The sequence below is a fragment of the Aulostomus chinensis genome, chromosome 4 (assembly GCF_037954235.1).
Source record: "Aulostomus chinensis isolate RoL2024-O1b breed Wild chromosome 4, RoL_Achi_v1.0, whole genome shotgun sequence".
NCBI classification, from domain to species: Eukaryota; Metazoa; Chordata; class Actinopteri; order Syngnathiformes; family Aulostomidae; genus Aulostomus; species Aulostomus chinensis.
The window spans coordinates 11,863,691-11,889,074 of record NC_141323.1 but is presented as its reverse complement, the minus strand read 5'-3'; the positions used below and the strand labels follow the sequence as shown (position 1 = coordinate 11,889,074).

Below are 25,384 nucleotides of genomic sequence, written 5' to 3'. Positions count from 1 at the left end.
GGCTGTAGCTACTCGCCGGTGTTCTAGTGCCCCCTAGAGGAGATGATGGTCCACTAGCGCTGGCTTTGACATTCATTTGACCTAAATGCAGTGTGATATTTCAAGACACACAGACTGACGGGGCAGTGGTGAATCTTATATGAGGTAATTAAGATCGTCAAAGTGTGATGTAGTTATGTCAAATGTTGCAATTGTTTTTAATCCAGTGGCGGAGAGGACGGAGAACGAAGGAACGACATCAGTATGGCTGACAGACTGTGAGCCCACCGAGTCCGTTAAAAGCTGTTCTGGTAATTCAAACTACAGTTTATCGAAATCCTAATTTCTTTCAATTTGATGCAAATATTGATTATCAAAACTGGTCATAAAATAAGTCCACACATTTTCAGAAATGTCATGAATGCTTGTGCAGTTTCTCATGATTCCACGTTGTGATTAATGAATTGTCTATGGTCAAATCGCCTCTACTCACGTTCATGCACTGGAGCAACATGCTAGTATTACTTCAGTTAAACTTTTATTGAATTGAAGCGGTGTGTGCATTGGGTGAGAGTTTACTGTTTGAATGTGTTGCATTGTTTGCAGCTTGTCTCTATGTTGTTGTGTTGTGTGGTTCATGGTTTTCCACGATGTCAACTGGATTGTGTAACCCAGGAAGAGTCGCGGCTGCAGTCATCCTCAACTGAACTCATGCTGGTGGGACTTGTAGTCCTCAAAATCATGCACTAGCTTCTCCATCAACGCTTCAATCAAAATAGTTTCCAGTTCAGTTTTTACGAGGCAAACCGATGGAAAAGTTATTTTTGACAAATGTAGCGTACATTTGTGCAGACGTGAAGAAGATCGATATGTCTTTGCTTGCTCGTGTAGCTTCTACCAGACATGAACGTGGTCATGAATTGCAGAAGGAAATTTAAAGGCACTGTTGTTGGATGTTATAAATTGTAGAGTGACATCAAATACCCCTGAGAAGGTTCTTAAGCTCTGCAGACTCTTGACCTTTCAGTGGGTCTTTTTTTTTTTTTTTTTTTGCTAAAAACACTGCATGCCAGTCCCTTGCTTGAGACTAAATTAGCAACCTAAAAAGTCAGCTGCTGAAACACCTGTTAGCCTTTTTTTTTTTTTTTTTTTTAGGAATTTAACACAAACCTGCGAACACAATGAAACTCCTGTCTCTCATTCAGTTACAATTGGTTATGTCAGTTACCCTTTCAAAAACACAGTGAGGTTAGATTTCCCTTTCAGTCATTTTATTATGATTAATGTCACATTTATCATTATCGCCGGAAAAAAAAATATTCATGGGTGTGTGTGAAAAAATATCTGAACTGCATGGTGACAATACACAATAAGTATGTCAGGATAAAACAACCACAAAGCTTATTCCGGTGGAGTACTCCACTCCAAAAAAATACTCATATCTAATATTCAGCCTTTGCTTGTCAGAATATAGATTGGTGAATACTGGCATCGGAATTTTAGGGAAGAGTTAGAAATTGTACATAATTAAAGGTATGATTGATTAATTATATATCATTTGATTTACTTCAGTCCCCTGCTCAAATTAGACCCCACCTCCTTGAACCTAATACAATCCCTGGGTTAATTTATATCGTACAAATTGGAATTAGGAGCCAAATGGTCCATGAAATGACTTCACTGTCTGGATGCATCCTCATTTCCAGGAGCCAGACTTGCCCTTGGCCCCGCGGGTGGTCTTAGATGCTTTGGAGCCCCTCTGGTGGTCGCTAACTCGGTTTCGGAGTACGTGGATGTCGTACTTCTGCCTCTTGAGCTTCTCTGCCAGCTCGAACTTCTCAGCGTGTAGCTGGTGGAGCCACTGCCACAGGTCCTGAGCCTTCTCCGCCAACTTCTCCTGGTTCAGGTGCTCGATGTTGAGCGGTTTACGGCGCTCCATCAAAGCCTTCTTCTTCTCCTCTCGCGCTGTCAGCTTCTTGCCCTTCTTCTGGTCAACCTTCTGCAGATATCCGCCGAATGATTTGTTTGTGAATATCTTCTTCTTCTTGGCCTCCTCCTCAGCACGCAGCTTTGCAGCCTCTTCCTCACGCCTCGCCCTCTCTTCAGCCAGTCGTGTCTGGCGCTCACGCTCTTCCTCTGCACGGACGCGTTGCTGTTCTGCTCTGTCAGAGCGGCGGCGTTCAATACGGTTACGCAGAGCGACAAGCTCTTCCTCCTCCTTCTGGCGGTTGGTGAAGTGCAGTTCGATGAGGGACTGGAGGTCGTTGAAATCTTTTTCTACTCTCTTGCGATGGAGGTCATCAAAATCAACCTTCTCACCATCAGGAAGCTTTGGGGGAGCAATGTTTGGCACATAAGTCGTCTTAGGTCGTGGTTTGGACTCCCCTTCATGCTCATTCTCCTCTACAGACTCTTCCTTTTTTTCTGCTTCGTCGTCTCCCTGCTCTTCTCGGACCTCCTCTTCCTCATACTCATACTCCTCAGCGTCTGACATGATAGTTAGTGCCTTTGAGGTTTTCCAGAGAAGAGACGCAGCATGAACACCAAGACCAGCTGGTGTCTCATACAAAAGAGAAGACTGGGGTCTTGGGTATGAGGCTTGTGGGTTTTTTATTGGGTTTGCCTTAACCATGTGACCGTGGGCTGACCAAAGTCTCCAGAGTGTGGGTCAGCAGCAGGGCAGACTTTGAGACAGATGGAACAGTCTATTTTCTCCTTCACCAAGTCTTGTCAGCCTCATACACCCCCACTCATCCCCTAGAGACCCTCTGCCCTACTCTGACCCTGCAGCACTCCTCATTCCTTTGTAAGGACAAGATGAGAGACTATTTCAGATACACAACAGATGCACACACACTTGTCTTTTCCAGTGCCACAGAGCTACACACAGCTTCATCCACAACAAATAGCATCCATATTTTCAAAGGCTTCCTTCACTGCAGCTGAAAAGAAATAGAGCTAAGTAAACACTTCAAGGATGAACTGAGAGGAACATACCACAGCTCATTGCCAAACTGACTCCTATGGATCACACATAGTACGCACAACTTGGGGAACTTGTTAATCCGTCATGATAGGTTAAAAGCCACCCTGGCAAGGCATGTGGCACTTAAGAATATCTATTTACGAAGTAAATTGCAAACGCCTAAATACGTCAGAGGCGGTGAGGACTTTAATACAGGAAGTTACAGCTGTCTATCCATCTATCTATCTATCATCTATCTATCTATCTATCTATAGCCTCTTTACCAACTGGCCAAAAAAAGCCGCTAACACCTGCAAACATCTGGCATTTGTCTGCAATGGGAACAGGTTTAATTAGTGTTCACTCCTGGGTCAAGTAACCCTAAAAGCTGGGTGAATAAAGATATTTGCCAGCAGCCTAACTGGTTAGGGTTAGGGTTAGCCAAGTTCCAATACCAACAACAAAAAGTGATTCAGATAAGGGTAAGGTTTAAGGTTTGGTGATTCGGATAAGGGTAGGGTTAAGGTTTGGTGATTCGGATAAGGGTAGGGTTAAGGTTTGGTGATTAGGATAAGGGTAGGGTTAAGGTTTGGTGATTCGGATAAGGGTAGGGTTAAGGTTTGGTGATTAGGATAAGGGTAGGGTTAAGGTTTGGTGATTAGGATAAGGGTAGGGTTAAGGTTTGGTAATTAGGATAAGGGTAAGGTTTAAGGTTTGGTGATTCGGATAAGGGTAGGGTTAAGGTTTGGTAATTAGGATAAGGGTAGGGTTAAGGTTTGGTGATTCGGATAAGGGTAGGGTTAAGGTTTGGTGATTAGGATAAGGGTAGGGTTAAGGTTTGGTGATTCGGATAAGGGTAGGGTTAAGGTCTGGTGATTAGGATAAGGGTAGGGTTAAGGTTTGGTGATTAGGATAAGGGGAGGGTTAAGGTTTGGGAATTAGGATAAGGGTAGGGTTAAGGTTTGGTAATTAGGATAAGGGTAGGGTTAAGGTTTGGTGATTCGGATAAGGGTAGGGTTAAGGTCTGGTGATTAGGATAAGGGTAGGGTTAAGGTTTGGTGATTAGGATAAGGGTAGGGTTAAGGTTTGGTAATTAGGATAAGGGTAGGGTTAAGGTTTGGTGATTAGGATAAGGGTAGGGTTAAGGTTTGGCAGGTTAAGGTTAGGGTGAAGTTTTTGCACCTTTGCCTGTTGCTTGTGTAATTTTTGTCATCCGTGCAACAAAATTAACTTTTGACAGTACCACCTTACATGCTGCTTTTTCTATAGTACCAAAGAATATAGAAGCCCAAGAGATGATAACGTGCCATGTTATCTTTTCATGATAACGTGCCATATCATCTCATAATCTTGTGAAAAATGAAAACCCATCTTTGAACAACTTTTCAATTTTCTCACGATAACAGATTAATTTACCCATTATCTGAATTCTTGGGAGTTATTTAACTCGTTATCATGAGAAAATGGTCTTTTGTTTTCACCAGAAAACAAGCTTTGCTGTCTCAAGATAATGTAATATATCGTGACACTTCCTCTTGTGTCTAGTGTCTATACCTTAGCACAAACATAATCTCAACTAATACTAACTCATTGTCTTTTTCTGTTCTTTAATGTGCACAGTTATTATTACAGCAGTTGTGCGTGAATACTGATGTGTATGCAGCAGTTATTCCTGTAAAGAAAGGCCAGGTTTAAACAAAGGTGGGCGCCACAGAAGACCTTCATTAAACACAGCGAGCTGCAAGATGAGCTTTACTGCTCGAGCCTTGTCTCCACTTTGGAATGTAATTAAAACATTCTTGCTTTTGGGGGCTTCCTGCTTTTAGCGCTGAGTGGATTAAACTGTAAATGCTCCCACGCGGCAACATTTAAATACTAATGTCAAGAGTTTATGCTGCCAAGTCTTGAGTTATCAGTGGAAAAGGATAAACGCAGTTTTTAGATGATGAGATAACTGACAGGGAGAGACAGGTGCCGTGTTGTGTCTGAGAATCTCAATTAAACTGTTGCATGTGCCTCCTCAGGACAAAGCCGCCAACGTCGTTTTGTTGTGTATGTGCGGGGCAGATCACGCGCTCCATCTCCACGGGGTTCAACTCCAGTCTTATCATAAATCTTCCGATGCTTCGATTGAAGTTCAGCTAATTGTGGACTTGGAACGCCGCAAACAAATCTTGATGCCTGTGAGAATGTCCCATGGCCGTGTGGATAGAGCTCTACTAAAACATGCCTGAGCACAACATGAGGGCAGCAGGTGGTTCCAGTGTAATCACAGCACTCTTCTTTGCTGGTGGCAGGGGACAAATGTGTCCATCAGCAAAGAAAGGCTGCAAATGACCAGGCCTATAAATAGCACCTCACCCTGCTGTTTAAAGAACAACTTTGTAAAAGAAAAGGTCAGAAGCACAGAAACTTTGCTTTTTTTTTTTTGGAACCATCATTACATTGTAGATGTACATGTTTCACGTTAGCAGCCTCCAGAGCTCTGCATTCCCACTGGTGACAGCTGCATCTCCACACACTCAAAAATGAAGAACGCTACACTTTTGAAGAGGGTTTCCAAAGTACATTTTTCACTTCAAGACTGCAATCAGGCTAATTTTGATGAACAGAAAGGCGACATATAGGGAGGGGGCGGCATGGTTTGGAGGCAGCATGGCCGTCTAGCAGCTGGATCGATCCTCCTTTCCCCGGTGACCATGTCCAAGTCTCCTTGAGCAAGATACTGAACCCCTAATGCTCCTGATGGCCCTGCGACGGACTGGCGAGCCGTCCAGAGTGAGCCCCGCCTCTCGCCCAGTGTCAGCTGGGATAGGCTCTTTCTTTATCTTCATCAAACTTGTTTACTAATTGATAGATAATTTGCCCATGAAGAATACGTCACATGCAACCCATCTCATAGACGGAATGTTCGCGCATGTTTGACATTTTAGGCGAGCAAATGAAGCATTTTGCATGTGACAGTTTAAACAATAAAAGCTTGTAAAGTTTGGACATTTTGCTGACAGATATCTGACCAGTTTTGCTCGACAAAGCATGTGCGAGATGTTGCACGCAACTCTTTTCTACATACATGTGCCAAAACACGCCAATTATCATGAGTGAACGAGGGAATCGAATCTGTAGCTGAACCACAAATTAATCCAGGATTAGAAAAATGATACGCCGTTACTCCAGAGTTGAGCTGTTGGGAACGACTAGATGTGATTGACTGCTTCTTCTTTTTAGCCTGAGGACACAGCGACCTCTTCTGGGGAACACTGAGCAGTACACTGTCCTGCAATATATCTCTCTGATTGGGTCATAAAGATTTTTAATTTTTTTTCTTTACAGTTTATGATTAATATTTGTGGTTTGCTGTGTATCTAGTGATTCATCATCAAGAATAAAAAAAGAAAAAAAAACACATCACTAATATATGTATCTTTAGTGGAGGAATAAATTCACTAAAAAAGAAAATATTTCACTCACCAATCACAATGCAAGGTGTGAATGTGCAGATGAAACAGGTCCCAGCAGCTGACCAGGGTGAGAAAGACAGAATTAGTTGAAACATCTTTTATTATAATGTAAATAATAATATCTTTAAAAAAGATGCAGCCCCAAGTGCTGAATCAAAAACCAAATAATATAATAGACAACTTCAGACAGACAAATATACATCAGACCATGGAATGGAAATAAATAAAAACAAATGTAAAGGCATTTACAATAGCAAAAGTTCAAACTGCCTGAATAAGAGCCAAATAGTAATTATCTTACTTGTATTTTATCATTGTCGCTAAAGAGCCTGTAACATGCAAAATGATTGAAAATTGTGGTCAAAAATATGCTTTCACATCAAAACCCAAAATGTTTTTCCTCTCTTTGCCACAAACTTGGGAAGTTTAAGGAATTTGATCAAGATTACAAACTACAAACATGATTAAAAGGTACTGGCGTTAACAGAAGTGAGATGATAATTAACATTTTAGATCCAAAAAGCTTTCAAAGTGAGTTTACAAGCTGCCAGTGTCGCAAGTCCAAAAAAAAATCTAGCTAACTTTATGCTAATTGGCTTATTAGCTCAGTTTGTGACATTTATTCAGAACATAATTAGCTTATTTCTAGCTTCTTCTTTGCAGTGCTCAGTGCCAACATCAACAGACTTAATATCTATCTTTTAGTTCAAAGCTGTAAATGTGGTAAAAGCCATCTATTTGTGCCTCTTAATTAGTGTTATATAAATGCCTGCTAGCTAATAAAACCAAGTAGTGGAATGTGCTAGCTAGCTTAGCAAACCCCATGCAGCAAACACGTGACAGAAAGTGGTAAATAAATACCGGTGCCTTTTTTTAAGATACACCATTACGTGTATTTTCTCACTAAGGTAGTACTTGTATCACTACAGTGTCTTTATACCTGTTTCAAAAACGACGGTGGGCGGGCGCCAGAGTCTGACACCGCCCCTGCAGCCTGGAATCACGTGTATCTCATGTGTTCCGCTCCCTGACTCCGCCCACCAGCTGCGCATCTTATGAAAGCAGGACGGTGGGAGTGACAAGCGGAATCCTCGGGTTGCAGCCTGGAAAACTGGTAAATTACGCTGTTATTTTTCATTTTTAAATCGATCAGGCATGCCCGGCGCCTTTACCGCTCACCGTTGATTTTAGATCCGTGTTTGCTGTTGTTTGAGTCGATGTGCTACAGTGGCGCTCCCACCGCCTTTGTCATGAAATACATTCCTAACATGTATGGCTCATGTGCCTGCCAGCAGCCAGTAGTACACAGTGTTCCCTTTGATTGTCAAAGCTGGTTGTGCTGTTTACCAAAAACCACAAACCCTTGAGTCCTGCATTTGCAGCTGAAACCGACAGAGCTGCAGGCGGGTCACCCTGCCAGCAAACCCGGGGAGCTTCATCTTTCTTTCATAATGTTATGTACATTTTGCTCCAAAGTTGCAAGTCTAGATACTTTTTTTTAACGATTGTAAGTGTCCTCTGCTTTCTCTGTAGGAAAAAAAAAAAAGGTTTCAGTTTATTGCCGGAACCATATTTTTACGTCCCTGCATCATAGTGCTGTCTAATGTCTGTGTTTTCAAGACAAATTTTGCTTCTTTGGTAAGTGAGCGGTGATTCAAATTTTTTGATGAACTGATTCAGGGAAAAACAAACAAATCGACAGCCCAACTTTATATATAGTTTAAATGATTAGAGGGTTAGTATTCCTTCAACTGTTTTTGTTTAATTTCCTTTTTTTTTTTAAATGTTCAGCTGGTAATTTTCTGATGATTTGGGGGTAAAAAAAAAAAAATCACTGGGTCGACAAGATGGCTGGGAGAAAAGGAGACTAGCGGGAAGTGGAGGGGATTGGCAAAATTACAAAGCAAGGGATTTAATAGACAATTATGAAACAACCAATCTCTACTAACAGAATCGTATTTAGTTTGATACTTTAACTGCTATTTTTGAGGGTCAGATAACTGGTTTCTAGTGTTTAATATGAATGGACACACCAAGCCAACTTCTTCAGTCCCATACAGACGCTGGGTTTGAAGCTTCGTCTGAAACGGGTTTCAATTCAACATCAGTATTTGATTCATTGATTGCATTGAGGGGAAGAAATTAGCATGCTAACTTTAGCATATATGGTTTATTCTCTGCACAGATCCACTACAATGCTTCGCGTCTCCACTGCCTCTCTGTGCTCGTACTGCCAGAGGATGAGGCTCCTCATCCCTCCGTCTGCCTCCGCTTCCTCTACGGCCTCCCCCAAAAGAAGACCAGAAAACCAGCACACGGTGGACTCCCTCTACGAGCTTTCTGTGGACATCAGGAAGGTGCGCAAGCTGAAGGGCTGGGTTCTGTCTGAGAGCCCGGTGTACGTGTCTGAAACTGCTGATCTGCTGAGGGACATGGGTGCCGACGCAACAATAATCGCTCGCATCCTGGAAACGCATCCCGAAGCTGTCCTATGTCGGCCTGAGGAGGTGGCCGCCCAGCGGGACCTCTGGGTGTCCGTGTGCCCCAACAGGCAAGAGCTGATGAGCATCATCGAGAAGTTTCCTGCCTCCTTCTTCACGTTAACTCACCATAGCAACCAGCGCGCCAACATCCTTTACCTCCAGAGCCTGCGTCTCAGCAAGCGCATCATCGGCAAGCTGATGGCCAGCGCCCCGCAGAGTTTCAGTCAACCTGTGGAGCGCAACCAGGAGGTCATCCACACTCTGAGGGAGACCTACCTGGACTTGGGCGGAGACGAGGGCAACCTGCGCATCTGGCTGCAGAAGCTCCTCAGCCAGAACCCCTACATCCTGCTGCGACCGGCAGAGGCCTGGAGGGACAGTTTGGGCTTCCTGAGGGAGCAGGGCTTCACCACAGGCCAGCTCCTCAACCTGGTCTCCAGCCTCAGGGCTTCCATATCAGAGCTGCAGCCTGAAGCTATGCAACAAGCGCTGGCCTACATCGAGGGGGCCCTGACTTGCTCCCAGGATGAACTCAAGCAAATGGTAATCCGCTGTCCAGCTATCTTATACTACTCCCTGCCAACATTGACGGGACGCTTCCAGGGGCTGATGGACGTGGGTGTGAGCATCGAACAGGTGAAGGAATCTCCGAACGTGCTAGAGCTCACGACGCAGATCGTGCTGTACCGCATTCAGAAGCTGGCCTCCCACGGGTACGACGTGCGGTGCGGGAGCCTGGACGTCATCGTGGGAACAAAGAAGGACTTTGAGATGAGCTACAGCAAGCTGCAGCTCCGGCAGCAGCGGCCACTCTTCAACCCCGTCGCCCCGCTGAGATCAGCGGAGGAGTGATGATGCTGTAGTCGGTGACGTGGAGGGCTTGTGAGGAACTGAGGTGACCAGACCTCAAACATTGCTTGTACTAAGGCCAACTTGATTTTCAAACCCGAGACACTGTCCCTTGTCTGGATGCTGAGGCACTACGTAGCTCTACATTTGACATCTGTATGAAATGTAGTGAATAACCCAGTACTGTCATTTACAACCAGTATGTCCAAAAAAAAAAAAGTAAGTGTTGTCACTAAAGGTGTGTAAACGAGTGCCAGGTGGATTGTGCATTAACTACCGGACAATATTGACTCAGTGGAACGCTTTAGCTCGGGCCAGAGGGAACCCGTTATATTCTACACTCTCCCAAGTGTCCTTCTGGCAGTGGAATCGTGCCAAAACTGCCAGCCTATGTCCTCTGGTGGGGGGGGGGCGGAGCCTGGGCAGGCGGGTTCTACAAAGTATTCTTGCTGTAATGAAACTGTCAGATGAGCAATAAATATCAAAATGGTCTGTTTCATTGAGAAAAATAAAAAGGAACTTGTGTGAACTGTCAGCTACTACAAGGAGGATCATACCCTTATCATAATTGTGGTGAATTTCCTCTGCCCGAGAAAGTCACGTGACCACCAGCGCGTCGCTGTTTGCAGGATATCTCGCGAAGTAATGGTCAGATTTTGATGGAATTTGTGGTGGAACAACTGTTCAACATTTGGAGCCGATCCGGAACCAGGAGCAGATCCTGGATCTTGCCTGAGTTCTTCTAAGACATCGGCGGGATATTCAGCAGTAGCGGTACTTCCCTGGATATGTCATAAAAATACTGCAAAGAGAAATGTTTCAGCTTCGCTTGGTATCTTCAAAAATCCTGCATATTTAGATGAGATTTGTTGACGTATATTTTGGAAGACCTTCTGTGGGCATTAACTTTAATACTTTGTACACATCCTGCATCCATGTGGCCTCCTGAGTGCATCCTAGTGGTTTTTGACAGGAAACCTGAGTTTGACAACAACAACAACAACAGAAGAATTGACTGAAACCACTCGTAATTTAACCCAGTTTTAATTAAACAAGCACGGAAGGACCAAGAAGCATGTGAAGCACTTTGTTCCAGTGGTACATGAACTGGGGGGTGGGGTTACACAGGGGTCACCATGATATGAAAACTGTATTTGGTTTTACCCTTTTCTCTAGAACCATTGACAAGGGCAGTAACGAGATAGCAATGTCACACAGATATTGCACCTAAGGAGTCAGCTGGTACTGGTTGATGATCCAAACGCTTGTGCTGGGAGCAGATACACCGGACGGCTGAAGAACACATACAGAGGGCGGGCAGGCAGCTGTATAAGATACCAGCTTTCTCACCATTTTTTTTTTTTTTTTAAATGGACAGTCTATAAACGCTTTACTTTTTATTGAAAATTTTCCAAAAGAAATACCATCCACAATGATTTATTATATCAAAAATATATCAATGGGTCTATGGCTACACAAAACACACATACAATACCCAAATATTTACAAGTTGTATGTGAGCTGAAATTAGCAAATTCATTATGTACAGAAACTTTTTTTTGTTGTTTTGGTTTTTTTTTTTGTCCTGGCAATATTAACCCAAAGATGTTGCAGCAGCCTCTCCACCGCCGTTAACGCTGCCAGGATGTCGGCGCTGGCCGAGCAGTCCACAAGATAATGTACGGTCCCGTGACTGGAGACATGTGTTAGTGTGTGTAATGAGGCTGGTACGTTCCTCCAACAGGTGGTTTCATGCAACGGTATAGTGCTGGAACAAAAACAAAAGTCTTAGCATCCTTTTTGTGTTGGTTGTATGGCTGTCGGCAGGTCTGCAGAGACACCTGAGGGGCGGAGACGAGGAGGGAGTCTGAGATACTGGCAGTGATGGAATCAATAAAATGCAGGGAACTGCAAGTGAACCACAAAATCAGTGGGTGTGGTGAAGTGCAGGGTGGCACTCGTGCTCAGCGTTCCTACAGGTTCAACTTAAGCCTTTTCAGACCTTTTCAAGGCCTCTTAACAGAATAAGTAATAGTAAGTAATCCTTTACATGAAAAAAAAAACATTCAAAGATCAAATTCAAGACCTAAAGACACATTTTAGATGAAAATTAGAAAATTTTAATGTTTAAAATTCTCATTATGAAATGCAGTACTTGTTCGGACCCTATAGGAACCAGCATGGAGAGCAAAACTTAGAATGGAAATGAGAAGCTACTAACCTGTCTAGTGGCTACTGTGTCTCTGGACTTTAGAACCTTTTCCATTTCCAGAGTCCTCGCTGTGCCGTTTGCCACTAATCTGAGTGCCGGAGTGGTGCTCAGGTCCTAGAGAGACAACGGCGTTAAAAGAGCTGCCACTGAGAGCCCGAACAAGTCAAAGGAGACAGCAGGGTCTTCACTCTGTGCAGCTGATACTGACCTTTAGGAGGACCAGGAATCTGTTGGCTGCCTTGGCTGTAACACATCATAGCGGAACTGGTGCCTGCATAACCTGGGATGACAACAGAGTGACATTTGTGTGAAAATCATGGGTTCTGCTCAGTTCCTGAGCTTGTTTGGACCTCCAGGCGCATGATGAATGAACCGGCTTCTGTTAACCGCAGACCTTCTTTCAGACGTCCAACTGAAGTAAGGTCGAACTCAACTGATCATGTTAGGTTTCAGACTTATTTGGATCCTGCAACACACGGGAGCGTGCTCTTTTGCTAATGTCCAACTTTGCTGAACTCAGGACCAACATTTTCGGTCCAGTTCAGACACCCGAGCTTCAGATTCTCATCCAGGATGAGAACCGATCCAATTTCAGAGTTTCGTTACAAAGAATTTATGCTTTGTGATGTTTTCTCACTGAAGTTTCAGGGAAGAAACTGGCCCTCTGAACAGATGTCAATACTCCATGGACCTGGAGACGAGGGAGCCAGACGTTCGACAAAGCTAACTCATTTCCTGCACCTGTCCATACACGTCTTGGTGGTTGTGTAACTCTACCAATGAGAAGAAACGCACAGCAATACGACGTCAAAGTGACAGTATTTCATCGGTTCGGATGCCCAAAAGTCTGTTTGGTGAGGTCCAGATCCAATTGAAGGTTTTTTTGGTGAAAGAGAAATCCCTCAAGGCTTCCCTGAGATATCACGTTCATGAGAACTGGGCGGATGTACTGCGTGACGTCCCTGAGAGAGAGGAGAGGCTCACCTGCGCTGACAAAGGGGGCGGATTAATCTGATGTGTCATGGCGGAGGCTGCTCACCTTGCTGGTGTGTGCCAACACTGGTTTGAGAATCACACTGCAGGTACATCATGACCCCGCTCTGCCAGTCTCCCTGGGAGTGACTCGGCATCGGATAGCCTGGAAGCAAACAGGCACAACAAAACAAGGATGTTGGTCAGCGGCTCTTCAGAGGGACCTCACCGCTACTGGCGACAGAGAAAGAGGGCGTGTTACCAGAGGGAGCAGCGTCGTGTGTCGCTTCGACGGAGAACCCCATCGCATCCGTGGACGGTTTACTGTTCCCATTCCCGTTAGAGTTGGAGGGAACTGTTGCCAGAAGACCTGCAGAAACAGGAAACACGCAGTGAACATGAACAGTGAATTTTCAGGAGACATTTTTACTTTTGCAACTTTACTTTTGTTTGTTTTTAAAGCACTTTCATGACCCTTCAGTGTCTGAAATCGATGATCTACAGTTGATACCGGACATTTCTAGACAGGTAAAAATAGATATTCACAATTCTCTACCCTTGATTACGTCGTTGTCTTATCTAGATGCACACCCACTTTTCTGTATTACATTAAACTGCTTCTTTTACAGTTTTAATGACTCTTGTTGGTTTGTAACAGCATACCCTTTAAATGTACGGAGAAAAAAATGCTGACATCATGGTTACCATGGTTACAGCCAGTGGCTTTCCGTTCTACTTTCACTTTGTGGAACAGGAGTCAGATTGTGCTTGTTTTTTCATTGAGGGCCGTGTGACTCGAGTGATTCTGCGCTCGTCACAGATGTGTGAGGGGCGTCCGGTGTGGCGTCTTACCGAGGCCTCTGTAGCAGGACAGCTGCTGATAGATCTGTTTCATCCGTTCGATGTTGAGGCGGCTGGCCTCCGCGTGGTGCACCATGGGCTTGGGGTAATGCACTCCAATAATGCATTTGGCTGCCTTCTGCACGCTCTCTGGAGCGTTCCAGGGGTCATAAATATACTTGGCTGGAAACCCCCTCAGAATGGGCAGGTAGCGTCTGGAGGAAGACATGGAGCTTTGGTGAGCCTGAGCTGGAGGGACTTACAGGCTCCACAGCTGCTGAGGGGGGATTAGTCACTGCCAGCAGATGTGTTAAAAGGTCCAAATTCAAACATTCTATTATAAAATACATATATCTGACTGAAAAACTTCATTATTATGGATGGAACAAGGTGTGATGGACGAATCGCTAAAATACCAGCAGCGGTATCTATGATGGAGCTTCAATTTTAATTACTCTAAGTGCCCCCCCCAACAAGTGGATGTAACAAACCGGATGTAATCTCCGTTGGGGTCTGTGCGTCGGCCGAAGCCCACGGGGCAGTAGCAGTGGAAGAACTGCTGGAAGAAGGAGCTGCAGGAGAGCCACATCCAGCTGCCTGCGTTGACGCTCCAGTCTGCATCCAGCAGCAGCTCCTCAAACACCTGGACACACAGAGCAACGTGAGCGAGCCGTTCCACCACGGTTCTCCAAAGGTTGGATACGTAAAATCTACAGGAACAAAATGTCCAGATCAGATTTGTACCTTCATGCCCTCCTCCCAGCTGATCCACAGGTCCCCTCTGGTCAGGAAGCAGGCCACTGCGTGCCTGGCCAAGTGGTGGATCCATCCTTCCTGTCTCAGCTGGGTCATGATGGCATCGATCCAGGGGAAGCCGGTCCGGCCTTCTGCCCATTTGGCCAGAGCCTCTGGGTTGCGGTCCCAGGGGATCTGAACGCAGATGGGGTTGCTCTCCATCTTGTCGAAGCAGGGGTTGTTGGTGGCTGCGGTGTAGAAGAACTCGCGCCACAGCAGCTGACCGTAGAGCGAGAGGGGAGGGGAGCTGTTCTTCTTGACCTGGTGGGACGCGAGACGTGGCGAGACACGTTACTGACATGTACAAGTGGACAGGAGACAGATGTCATTTTCCCACTGCACACACCTGCAGGTCTTACAAACCAGGGCCAGGAGTTCTATTCTGTTTGCTTTTTCTGCCGTTATGGATTTGACACTTTCAACGGCAAAAGGACGACGCGAGTCCAGAAAAAATGATGTCATCAGATAATTACCACTAATACAAAGCTGTTTATCTTCAAACAGGTTTGTTTCATAAACTGCATCTCGGTAGACAAAATCCTGGAACTTTCTGTTTGACTTTTATTGACAGTAATTAACTTCAACACCACAACAAAGCGAAGCAGCACATCATAGATCATTATCCTGATGACAAAATAAGTTGAGTGTCACACAGCAAATCGATCACCCCTCTACTTCCTGCAGATGTTCACTTGTTACAGATAAAGAAAGCAGGTTCAATGTATTTTATCTATGGCAAATCTTAATTGCAGGACTGTAACATAAAAGCACATTGGAAATATGGCTGAATATTCATATCACAGCTTGTATGCTCCTTTAAAGAGTAATAAACTGAAGTTTGAAGTAGGTCCAGTGACTTACCTTCCTGTACAGGTCAGTGAGTTTGAAGTAGAAGAGGCGACATGAGAGGCAGCCGAAGCGCAGGTATGGGCTGAGGCCTGTGGGGCTGGCCAGGAGGGAATTGGCGTTCATTCTGGGACGCTCGAAGTTGGCCACCCATGCCTGAGGGTTAAACAAAGCACAGACATGGTAGTGACTGAGCGGAGAAGGGAACCCAGGTTCCTGTTGCTGTAACATTTGGAGAAAGTACCCCTTTATTGGTGTGGTACCTATTTTTGTCCTAGAACCCCCTTTTATGAAACTCGTGCAGTTATGGTAACCACCCCTTTCAAAAAGCAATGCAGACAGCAGGGTTGTACACAGAAAATGGCCATCACCCACTGTGAGCCGGCTTACATCACAGCATCTTTCTTCTAGTGGTAGTAGCTCGCCGATTGCTAATTCCTAGAACCAAGTTCTAGTAACTGCTTGGTATGAAAGTGCTTCATAGGTTCTTTCCACTCGTCAAACCAGGAACAGCGTAAATGCTGTCATTACATGGCTCAGTTCCACTGGCTTTTCCTGTGTTGGCCAGTCAAAATATCTGCAGTGAAAAGGGGATTTCTGTGTCAGTGATTTTGTGATTTAAAAGCTTGTAAAATTGTCAGCATGGATTCGCTTTTGATAGCTGCAGGAGCTCACGTGCTGAACCAACAGCGAGCTTGGTATGGGACAGCCTGCAGTACTGGCATTAGTGGGTCGGGGTAGTGACGGTTCTGATTGGATGTTTCCATGCCTTTGTGGGTGCAGATTTGGAGAACTGGACCTGTGCAGCATCTGTGGCCAAGTTTCAAAGGACAAGCTAATCCCAGTTAGCTAAACCCTCAGAATTCCAACTGCTTGAGCATTCTGTCTCATCAAAAACGTCATCAGAGGGCCATCTGCTCCACCATGCACGGCCATGACGGGGGTACTGCCCCTCGGCACGGGGAGCATAAATAGTCAACACTACTGTTTAGTCCCCGAAATAAAATAGAGGACTTGAAATAAGCTTGATAGGTCTTTTCTGACTCTAGGTCTCCTCGGTGTTCATAGGGAATTTGAAAGGAAGTTCAGGACGTGTTGATGGCTCTTATTTTCAACGGTAGAAGTTAATATTTTACAATTGCAGCTGTTAGCTGACGCGACTGACCTTCCTCTCCAGATGCCTCTCCAGTCGTGTGAGAGCTTCGGTCTCTCCTCCAGGCCACACGGCTGACGACAAACCTTCAGTATCAAAACCTGCGACCAGATCATCAACACAGATTGAGACTTTTCTCCAGGTCCTTCAGCGCTCACGCTCTGTTGCTCATGTCTGACTCTGCTTACCAAGCTCTTCCAGTGAGGGGACCCCGAACTTATCGTCATGGTCTTCGGACAGCGGCGTGGTGCATTTGCCCATGACTTCAGCTGTGATGAACTCTGCGGGCACCTCCACTGCATCCATACGGCTGATGAGGGTCTGAAACCGCTTGTAGGTGAGGGGGGACTGACCCCCATTCAACTCTATTATCCTTCAAGGAGGAAGAAAAGGAGGGTCAGGTGTACCACAGACGCTCCACGTGCATGTCAAACAAATTCTTCGCTCATGGTTCGAAGAGAACGAGTATGAGGATATGTGACTCACTTGTCCAGGTCATAGAGTGTGTGGGAGATGCGAACTGTCACCTCCACTCCAGCTTCAGAGGCCAGCTTCTTAATAGCTGCATCTCGCTCTTTCCCAAAGGGCTCAGAGTCGTACTCGTAAGACAGACGACTAATCTTCCACTCCTGCAGGAGGAGGAGAGCGGCAGTGGGAAGAAAAAAAAACAGAATATTTAGAATGTTAAAATCACATTAAAAGCAGCACAGCGCTGATATTTAGCAGTCTGAAATCAGAGGAACATCTAACCTTGAAAAGTCTGGGAAAGACATCAGTGGGTTGGCCTCTTATCACGAACAGACGAGAGTTGAGCTTACGGAGGCTGGAGTCCAAGTCCTCAAGACTCTGCAGTAAGAATCTGGAGTGGGACAGGAAGAATGGGACGTTTATTCACAACTTATTCACAAAACGTTTTTAATGTCAAGCAGCGTGTCCTGTGCTTCGATCTCAGTTTTTCCCTGTTTCAGAACAATAAATCATCGGCATAGAATTGAAAGATGAATGAACGAGCAGTCGAGCCTCCCTGAGCTTAACAGTTCTTCCTCCCGCGCAGGTGAGACACCAACGGGTAACCCAGTTACGAACTGCAGCCTGAAAAACGACCATGAAGACAACTCAAAACCTCCGAAAACAGATGCAATAAAACCGGAATTAGAGGCTTCATTGCAGGTCTGTTAGTTGTACCGACTCCTACAAGGAGCGGGTGTATATTCATTCCTTCAGTGAATCAAATCTGGTGTGTTGATGTATAAAACTGGTCATAAAATGTATTTTTCACTCTCTATTTATTGTTTTGCTGTGAAAAAATGAATTAAAATATCAAAATGATCAACCATGACGATGAACCCTTGTGACCAGGCCCGAATCAGGTCACTTTACTGAAGGTGAAGCAGATTAATTCTCCTGAATGTGTCACTGCTGCTAAGCTAACAATGCAAGATACAGGACTCAACTATTAACTAATTTACGCATTACACAGGGGAAATGTGCCTTCTGGGTTAAAGAAAAATATGATTCTTTAGATGACATAGTTTGTTAAGAGGGAAATCCAGTAACTGACAAATTTCTTTTTTTCTTGGTCTAAGAATAATGATTTTAATCAGTGAGAATTTAGAACAGCTTTAAGATGAGTCTTTATTATTTAGTTTCGTTTTTTTCTATGACTTTTAAATAAAATGCATATTAGTCACATTTTAGTCAGTCGATTGTTGTTGGTTCGGAAAGAAAAAAATGTGGTAGATGAACGACTGTCTGGTTTTCATTGGCAAAATGAATTCTACAAATGAACCAAAAACAAACAATAGCAACTCTGAAAATCTCTCCATTTAGATGATTGGCTTCAAAGCTTTGAAAGGCCTTGAATGTGAGTGTGATGAGTCCAAAAAATGTTTGTATTTGGTTAAACTAAACCAACAAAAGGCTCAAACTGAACCGAGAACAGATCTCAGCCTCGAAGCACATAAATCCAGAATACATCGAACTACTTTCTGGATTAACATCATTGACTGACCTCACATGTATGATGTAATCTGAGCTCTTATGAGCATCCAAGCAAGGACCTTATCTCTTCTGCTTTATCCCTTGTAAAAATATTCATGGTCCCGCTCTACTGAGACAAGGCTCTGTCTAGACAGTCCTGCGCTGTTATTGTCTTGCAGAAATATTTATTAATATCTGGTAGAACTCTGTGTGTGTGTGTGTGTGTGTGTGGGGGGGGGGGGTGCACACCGTTCATTCAGTAAAGGACGAGGCCCTGATCTCAAGTGAAGGCTAAGTGATGTAGCAGACAGGATGGGTGAACCAACCCTCCTCCATCTGAGCTCCCTCATCACCGATGAAACAAACTGACACATCAGAGGCAGACATCAACAATATCTTGGTTATATCTCCTTTATCTCGCTGGCTTCCACTGTTCCCTGGCTACAAATGGGGCCTGAACCGCCACAGATGACCCGGTTACTCCACGAGGCTTGTAACCATGGTGATGGATGGAAAGCAGCTCAACTGGATTGACTGAAGTTCAAACAACTTCCTTTGAAAGTGTTCCATCAACATTTTGTTTGGACTGTAACAAGCCGGTGTGGTGGCAGCGCGGCAGCAGTAATACACCGCTTCCCGTGCGGTTGCCATGGGTACCACAGAGGTTTGTAGTGGAAGCTTCCTGTATCATCTCCTTTCACTGTAAGGACGCCAGCTGGCTGCTGCCACTGTTGATGGGAGTGTGGAAATTATTGTCTGGCTCAAATACTTTCCCAGCTTATTCCCATTTAATACAACAGGTTACTATTAAACACACAGCAAACTGGCCGTGACTGTGCAGCGGCAGGAGAATTTTGTTTATTCTGAGTAAACATTTAATCTTGGTACTTTGTTTCATCGCTGGTGTTTGAATAGCGTGTACTAGAGTCCAATATGGGACAGTTGCACAAGGAAGAATACGACTGGCCTGAGTATATATGACTCATACTTACAGTACGTGCAAGTCTACTTTATCGGCAACAGAATTTTGCAAAAATAACATGATCAAGTCAGTTTCAGTTCTTTGAGGACATTTAAAATATTTCTTGTCATTTCTTTATGCTGTTTATTTTGTCTTTGTAAAGTATTTTGTGTCTCGCACATTGCGGAAAGAACAAAAATGACAAAATTCTACTTGAATACTTTCACCTGCTGGTACAAAGATTAGGAGATCAGCCAAGAAAGAAATTTCATCTGTAACACGTTCTGGAGGAGGGTTTTTTTTTTGAGGAAAAATGTGAAGTATTTAGTGAGAATGTCTAAATAACAAGAACATATTTTGGGCTTTTTTTACTGCTGGTCAGAAAATACGAAATAGCTCCATGACGTCTGTGAAATTAGGATGATTTTAACGAATTAATTCATTAAAACCTGAAGAAAAAAAATCCGCAGATTCATGGATTATAGCGAAGGCCCATTCGACATGATCAGATTAAATGACAGAATTAAATCTATTCTCACAAGAGCTGTTACAATTAATACATCATTTGATCGGAAGAAAATTAATGGCTAAATATTTAGATGATCAATTAATCATACCGGTCTTTTTCCAAGCAAAGACTTCACAAAGTTGCTGATTCCAGACTCTTAAATGTGAGAATTTTTTTGGTCATTTATGACAAAAAAAAGGAGGAGTCCTCAGGTTTTGGACTGTAGGCTGAACTAATGATCAATCGGAACAAGTCACTTGGAGTTCTGAGGAATTTTGATGAGCACTTGTCTAACTTTTTTTTGGACATTTCAGCGATCACCCATGAATGACGAGGGCTGGGCAACACTGTGATACTGTGTGCCACGTTGAAAATATTCTGTGGATATTGTGATGTAGCACAGTTGTCTTTTACAGCACAGTAAGAGATCTAACCAGACTGTTCTAATATTTGCCTTCCCTCACTTTGCCGTGACTGATGCCTCTCAACTGTGCCATTCTGAAGACATTTTGCGTGTTTGGTCCAAAATGCTGTGATTTAATCTTCTGCTCCTTGTTAGCGGCAGCTGGAGCTCCTACTCACAGCCTGGGGTGCTCTGCTATGCTAGCTCCTGGTTCCACTGACCTCAGACCATCTGATAAAGCACCACTTGAGTACTGCAACCCTCCTCTGTCTGTTTCTACTGATCTTTCTCTTCTCCTCCACTCCTACAAGCTATGAACCAACATCCTCATCCTCTCTCACTGGAGGAAAAGCTTTTTCATGGTGACAAGTCGGCCAATATGACTCAGCTTAACACTTTAAAAGTGTAAAACAGCGATGATAAAGTGGATGTATCCCACGGTTGCAGCTTTACTAAGCTTAGTGGTCATGGCTGAGATAGTTTGGGGTGTCTTGCAGTAGCAGAATTAAGCCAAAGAGGCGAGGTGGGAGGCGCATATTCCCACTAACACACTGACCTACTTGTGTCAAATGTGGCCATGTTGAAGCGCGAGGGGCGGGGGTGCGGGGTGGGGTGTGTTATTATAATTATGTCATATGGCACCGATTGACCCACATGATTCAGAGAATTCATTGAAGAATGTCAAGGGCAGAGCTGCTGAACAGATAAGAAGCAGAGCCGGAGCACAAGCTGCCGGCTGCAGGGATCCGTCTGTAACATGTGACTGTGCTTGATAGAACAGAGGAGACTTAGGTGGAGCTGGGGTTCTAAGACACACACTGGCACACACTGGGAAGCTTTCCACCGCCACATCGAGACAATCACTCATTTAGCAGCTTGATAGCAACCGCTAAAGCTTAAAATATGACATTTCTATTGTTTTTACTGATGTTTCGTTTTCAATGCAGCAGACCAGAATACTGAAATATCTTGAACTACTGACCACATTTCAGGCACTTCACTGGAAACCACTTTTCAAAACTGCTGAGTTTAATGTGAGGGGAGCGGACGTGCAACAACTTACTTTCAGGTTTGAGGGCTCATTGGTGGGCCGGTCTCTAATCTGAGGGAAATGTGATACATTTTACAGTCCATTCTGCAGCCCAAGCTACAGTGAACTGATTATATTAAATACTGATCTGAAAGCCACAGATGTATCCATATAAAATACTTTTTTTTTTTAATTCAAAGCCTCTCAACTCTACAGTTTGATCCTCTGAGTAATTTTCCTTCATCTGCAATCCTACTGTGTTTACAGATTAAGCCTCTTCTTTCATCCACATCTGATATGTGCATAAAAAATAAAAGAAAAGGAATGATCGGAGGCAAACGGAGCGATCTGCATGTGTCCATCTGCGTCACCCCGGGACGCTGTTACATAACTGTGGCAGTGTAACATGGATGCTCCATAACAGGCATGCTTTTGCTCCCGCTGCTGCCCTACTCCTCCGCTGACGGGTGGCAATGCAAACCAGAGCGCCCAGCAGGAAAGGAAACAATAACATCCAGGCAGACAGCTGCTGCACTGTGAAGCTCTGGAGCTCCTTCAGTACCAGGGAGGATGTGACGGAGTCAGCCCAGTGAGGCAGTTTCCACGTGGGAGCGGCTCGTTCTCTGGGTTATACTGAACAAATGTCTGGCCCACATTTGAAAGAGAAACTCTGCTAAAGTGACACTTGAGTCTAAATGTGATAGCAGGATGGTTGCAGGGTGAAGGTTCAGAATGAGGCGGAAGGGTTGAACAGTTCTTTTCTTATCTCGGGCACACGAGCCTGAGCTTCACATGCTTATTGGTGTCACCAGACTCAAGGGCTCTCTTACAAGCGTGCGCGCGCGCACACACACACACACACACACACACACACACACACACACTAACGCTGACTGTCTCAACTTTAGTTCACTTATGTAAAATTTCAAATGACTGGGTTTCTCTTCTCCACCACATCTAATAATCCCTCGACGGGACTGTCTTCATTTTTAGCATTTTTTCGTGGTCCAGTTGAAACAGTCCAGACTGACTGACAATCTCACATTCCTCAGAAACAAATTAAAAAAAGAGTTTCACTGATACTCTCCTGACTTAAATCAAGAGTAGAGACCTGCACAATTTCATTTCAACTGGTAGTTGCCAAGGAGACAGAATCCGTCATCCCTGAAGAGGGAGTAAATATAGATAATAATAAATATATAATAAATAAAGATGTGACTGTCACTTACACTGCACCAGATTAGCAACTCTGGTCTTAGACACAACTAGAGGGCAGTAGGAGAGCAGCAGAGCAAAGGCAGTGATTTGAGGAACAAAACTGATCTTTCAGGAAAACGAAACCCTGTTGCAATGATTCACGCCCCAGGACGGAGGGAAAGAGTCCAAATCACCTGGATCAGGAATGCACATAAATCAATCACCTGGTGTAACGCTTCATGCAGATGCATCAGTTTATGTAACAGTGTTGATCACCTTCTGAGCTCACTTTAAGTGACCCAAACCAATGGAACTCACAGTTTAACAGAAAGTAATTTATCCATGAACTATCTGTTGTATAAGCAGCGTAAACCTGCTTAGCAACACTGGACCAAACTTGTGGATCACATTTTAATGAGCTGCGGTCACCGCGGCATGAATGGAACCACGGGTATGACATAACCACTGAGCTACCAACAATTAACATAGAAAAGAGCAGACCGATTGCAAGATTTGATGGTTATTATCTATTATTAGCATAATACTGAGGAGAACTGCATTGTAAGATAACATGAATTTGAAATTTAAAAAAATACTCAGAGTCAAACCATCACATGTAAGGAGCTAAAAATCAGCAAAAAACTGACATTTTTCTTCACGGAGTGACACAAAAATGAACTCTTATGCTTCACTAATGGCATCAAGGTGCACTTCTAAGACTATTTGTCATTTTCCATCATGACTTAGACACCCGTCATAGTTAAAAATATCGGTGGAACAAGTACAGATGCACAGGCACGATCATCTCGGCTGATATTAACATGGCTGTGATTGCAAATAGCTGATTTATCAATAGGGTTTACATTAAATCACAGTTTGAATATACTAAGTAAGTACAATTCAAATATATACAATTTGATCAACTTGACTATTAAGTTCAAAAACATCAAAACAGATGATTAGCAAAGCTGGATAAACATCATTAAGATTTATTAATGATCCATATCGCTGACACCGATATGAATGTCGATATATCGCGCATCAGGGGTGCCCAGCTTTCTTTAATTAGTTTTATGGACAGAAACGAATGGACTGCTGCCACAGCAGTCTTCCTAACGCCCTACCCGGATGCTGGGATGTCAGTCTGCTCACCTCCACCTGTTGATCCCAACGTTGGACGATCCCGCGAACCAGGGGTCGAGGATGTAGACGCAGCGGATGGTGTCGGCTCCCTGCAGGGATTCCTTGAGCGACGGGTTGTCGTGGAGCCGCAAGCCCTTCCTGAACCAGTGGATCGTATTAATGACCATTACTCAATTGGGCGAGTCCTTCTTGCTTTTTTGAACGTTGTGGGTGGGGGGCAGGGGGAGGGGGGTATAATCTTTGAGTGGTCCTTCCGCTCTACTTCAGACGGTCCTCCAAGAATTAGGTTGATATCCAAGGTGGGAAAAAAGAAGGCCACGAGGGAAAAAATATCCAAGATCCGTTAAATAAATGTATGCTGTTGACGCAGCCGTTAAACTTAACCTTGCTCTAACATGACCTTTTCCATAATGTCAAAGAATTTAGAAACCGTTGGCAACTGAACCATTTGGCTAGGATACAGCGCGCTCTCCGGCAACGTGACAGCTAACCCGGCGGGCTTTAGGACCCGGATACGTAACGGGCTCTAGCCCTCTTGTTGTATAACTTGTTTTTTCTGAATGTTGAAAAAATGAATATTATTGATACATACACTAGATATATTTGATGGACGCGTACCCTAGGAGCATTATTCACGTCACGTTGAAGAGAAGAGTAAATAAAGTAGCTTGTTTGTTTGTTTTTTCTAGGCGGACACAGTGGCGAGACCAGCTGCTCCCCACCGCGAGTACTGTAAAAGCTGATTATGTAAAAAGACTTTCCGACTGCGAATTGAACAAAATGGAGGTTGTAATTTAACGCGGGTGATACTTAGCTATCAAGAATCCCTCTCGGTTTATCACGAAGTCGTCTCCTCGGCTCCCGGACGGATGTTCTGAGTGGCTGTATCAGGGGAAAAAATGTACAACCGACGTCCACGAATGGCTGGTCACCCTCCTCACCGCACCTACACTCGTGACCCCGCCCCCACTTCGAGACGCAGAAGGGGCTCGGAGCTCTCTGATTGGTCCACAGGGGCTGAGTGCGTAAGCAAGCGTGGTCACGTTTCCACAGCGTGCTTCCTCTGCTCTAAAACAGTGTTCAGCGAACGCCGCCTCTGGTGATGAATTGTGACCTATTTCGACGGTTGGACGGGCTCAGTGGGATTATTTACAACTCGCACTTTATTTTTATTCATTTTATAATTTTTATTTTAGGAAGATACAGGAAGACGCACACTGATGATTTTGTCATTTACGTCGACAGCACAATAATAATAATAATAATGATAATAAAAACCTGACATCCCACGGTGAGAGAGCTATTTTGGTGTGAGTTGGCGTACACGTAGAGGATGCAAACGTCTGTTGAAGAAATTAAAAACTATTTTATCATTTGTGTGTGTTTTTACCACCGAGCCCACCAACGACGACCGTAGAACGTTTGTCACGTGAAGTCCGTCACATTCTGTACAACACGTTTTTCCACTTGAAATTGTTCCACGTTGGAAAAGAAAAATGATTTTCTTTACTATAGTTTTGATTTGTCCAAAAGTAGTATTGACAACAAGCGATAAATAAAGGTGTACATGTGTACATGCACGTGTGCACGGGAAAAAAGTATTTTTT

At 44.2% G+C, this 25,384-nt stretch overlaps 3 protein-coding genes across 9 annotated transcripts; 1 reads left to right on the top strand and 2 right to left on the bottom strand.

The window, feature by feature from the left end:
* LOC147262699 (transcription termination factor 2, mitochondrial-like) lies at window positions 1–11,500 on the top strand. Of its 5 annotated transcripts, none has more exons than XM_086201820.1 (3): window positions 1–144; window positions 7,939–8,043; window positions 8,591–11,497. In XM_086201820.1, exon 3 carries the CDS (start codon window positions 8,601–8,603, stop codon window positions 9,738–9,740), a length of 1,140 nt encoding a protein of 379 aa, XP_086057946.1. In that variant the 5' UTR covers window positions 1–144; window positions 7,939–8,043; window positions 8,591–8,600; the 3' UTR covers window positions 9,741–11,497. The 5 variants fall into 5 exon arrangements, with proteins under 5 accessions (XP_086057946.1, XP_086057944.1, XP_086057948.1 ...); XM_086201822.1 differs by lacking the exon at window positions 1–144 and adding an exon at window positions 272–290; XM_086201821.1 differs by lacking the exon at window positions 1–144 and adding an exon at window positions 7,466–7,519.
* Window positions 1,080–2,738, bottom strand: tnnt2c (troponin T2c, cardiac). Its single transcript, XM_086201824.1, has one exon. It carries the CDS (start codon window positions 2,609–2,611, stop codon window positions 1,676–1,678), a length of 936 nt encoding a protein of 311 aa, XP_086057950.1. The 5' UTR covers window positions 2,612–2,738; the 3' UTR covers window positions 1,080–1,675.
* Window positions 10,771–24,761, bottom strand: cry1a (cryptochrome circadian regulator 1a). Of its 3 annotated transcripts, none has more exons than XM_086201815.1 (14): window positions 23,787–24,761; window positions 17,306–17,414; window positions 17,042–17,184; window positions 16,744–16,928; window positions 16,568–16,656; window positions 15,418–15,558; window positions 14,506–14,817; window positions 14,253–14,404; window positions 13,774–13,976; window positions 13,184–13,291; window positions 12,989–13,087; window positions 12,158–12,229; window positions 11,959–12,063; window positions 10,771–11,645 (listed from the first exon to the last, which is right to left on the bottom strand). In XM_086201815.1, exons 1-13 carry the CDS (start codon window positions 23,942–23,944, stop codon window positions 11,963–11,965), a joined length of 1,872 nt encoding a protein of 623 aa, XP_086057941.1. In that variant the 5' UTR covers window positions 23,945–24,761; the 3' UTR covers window positions 10,771–11,645; window positions 11,959–11,962. The 3 variants fall into 3 exon arrangements, with proteins under 3 accessions (XP_086057941.1, XP_086057942.1, XP_086057940.1); XM_086201816.1 differs by having other exon boundaries at window positions 10,771–11,505; XM_086201814.1 differs by having other exon boundaries at window positions 10,771–11,578; window positions 23,787–24,759.
* Window positions 24,762–25,384: the final 623 nt, after the last annotated feature.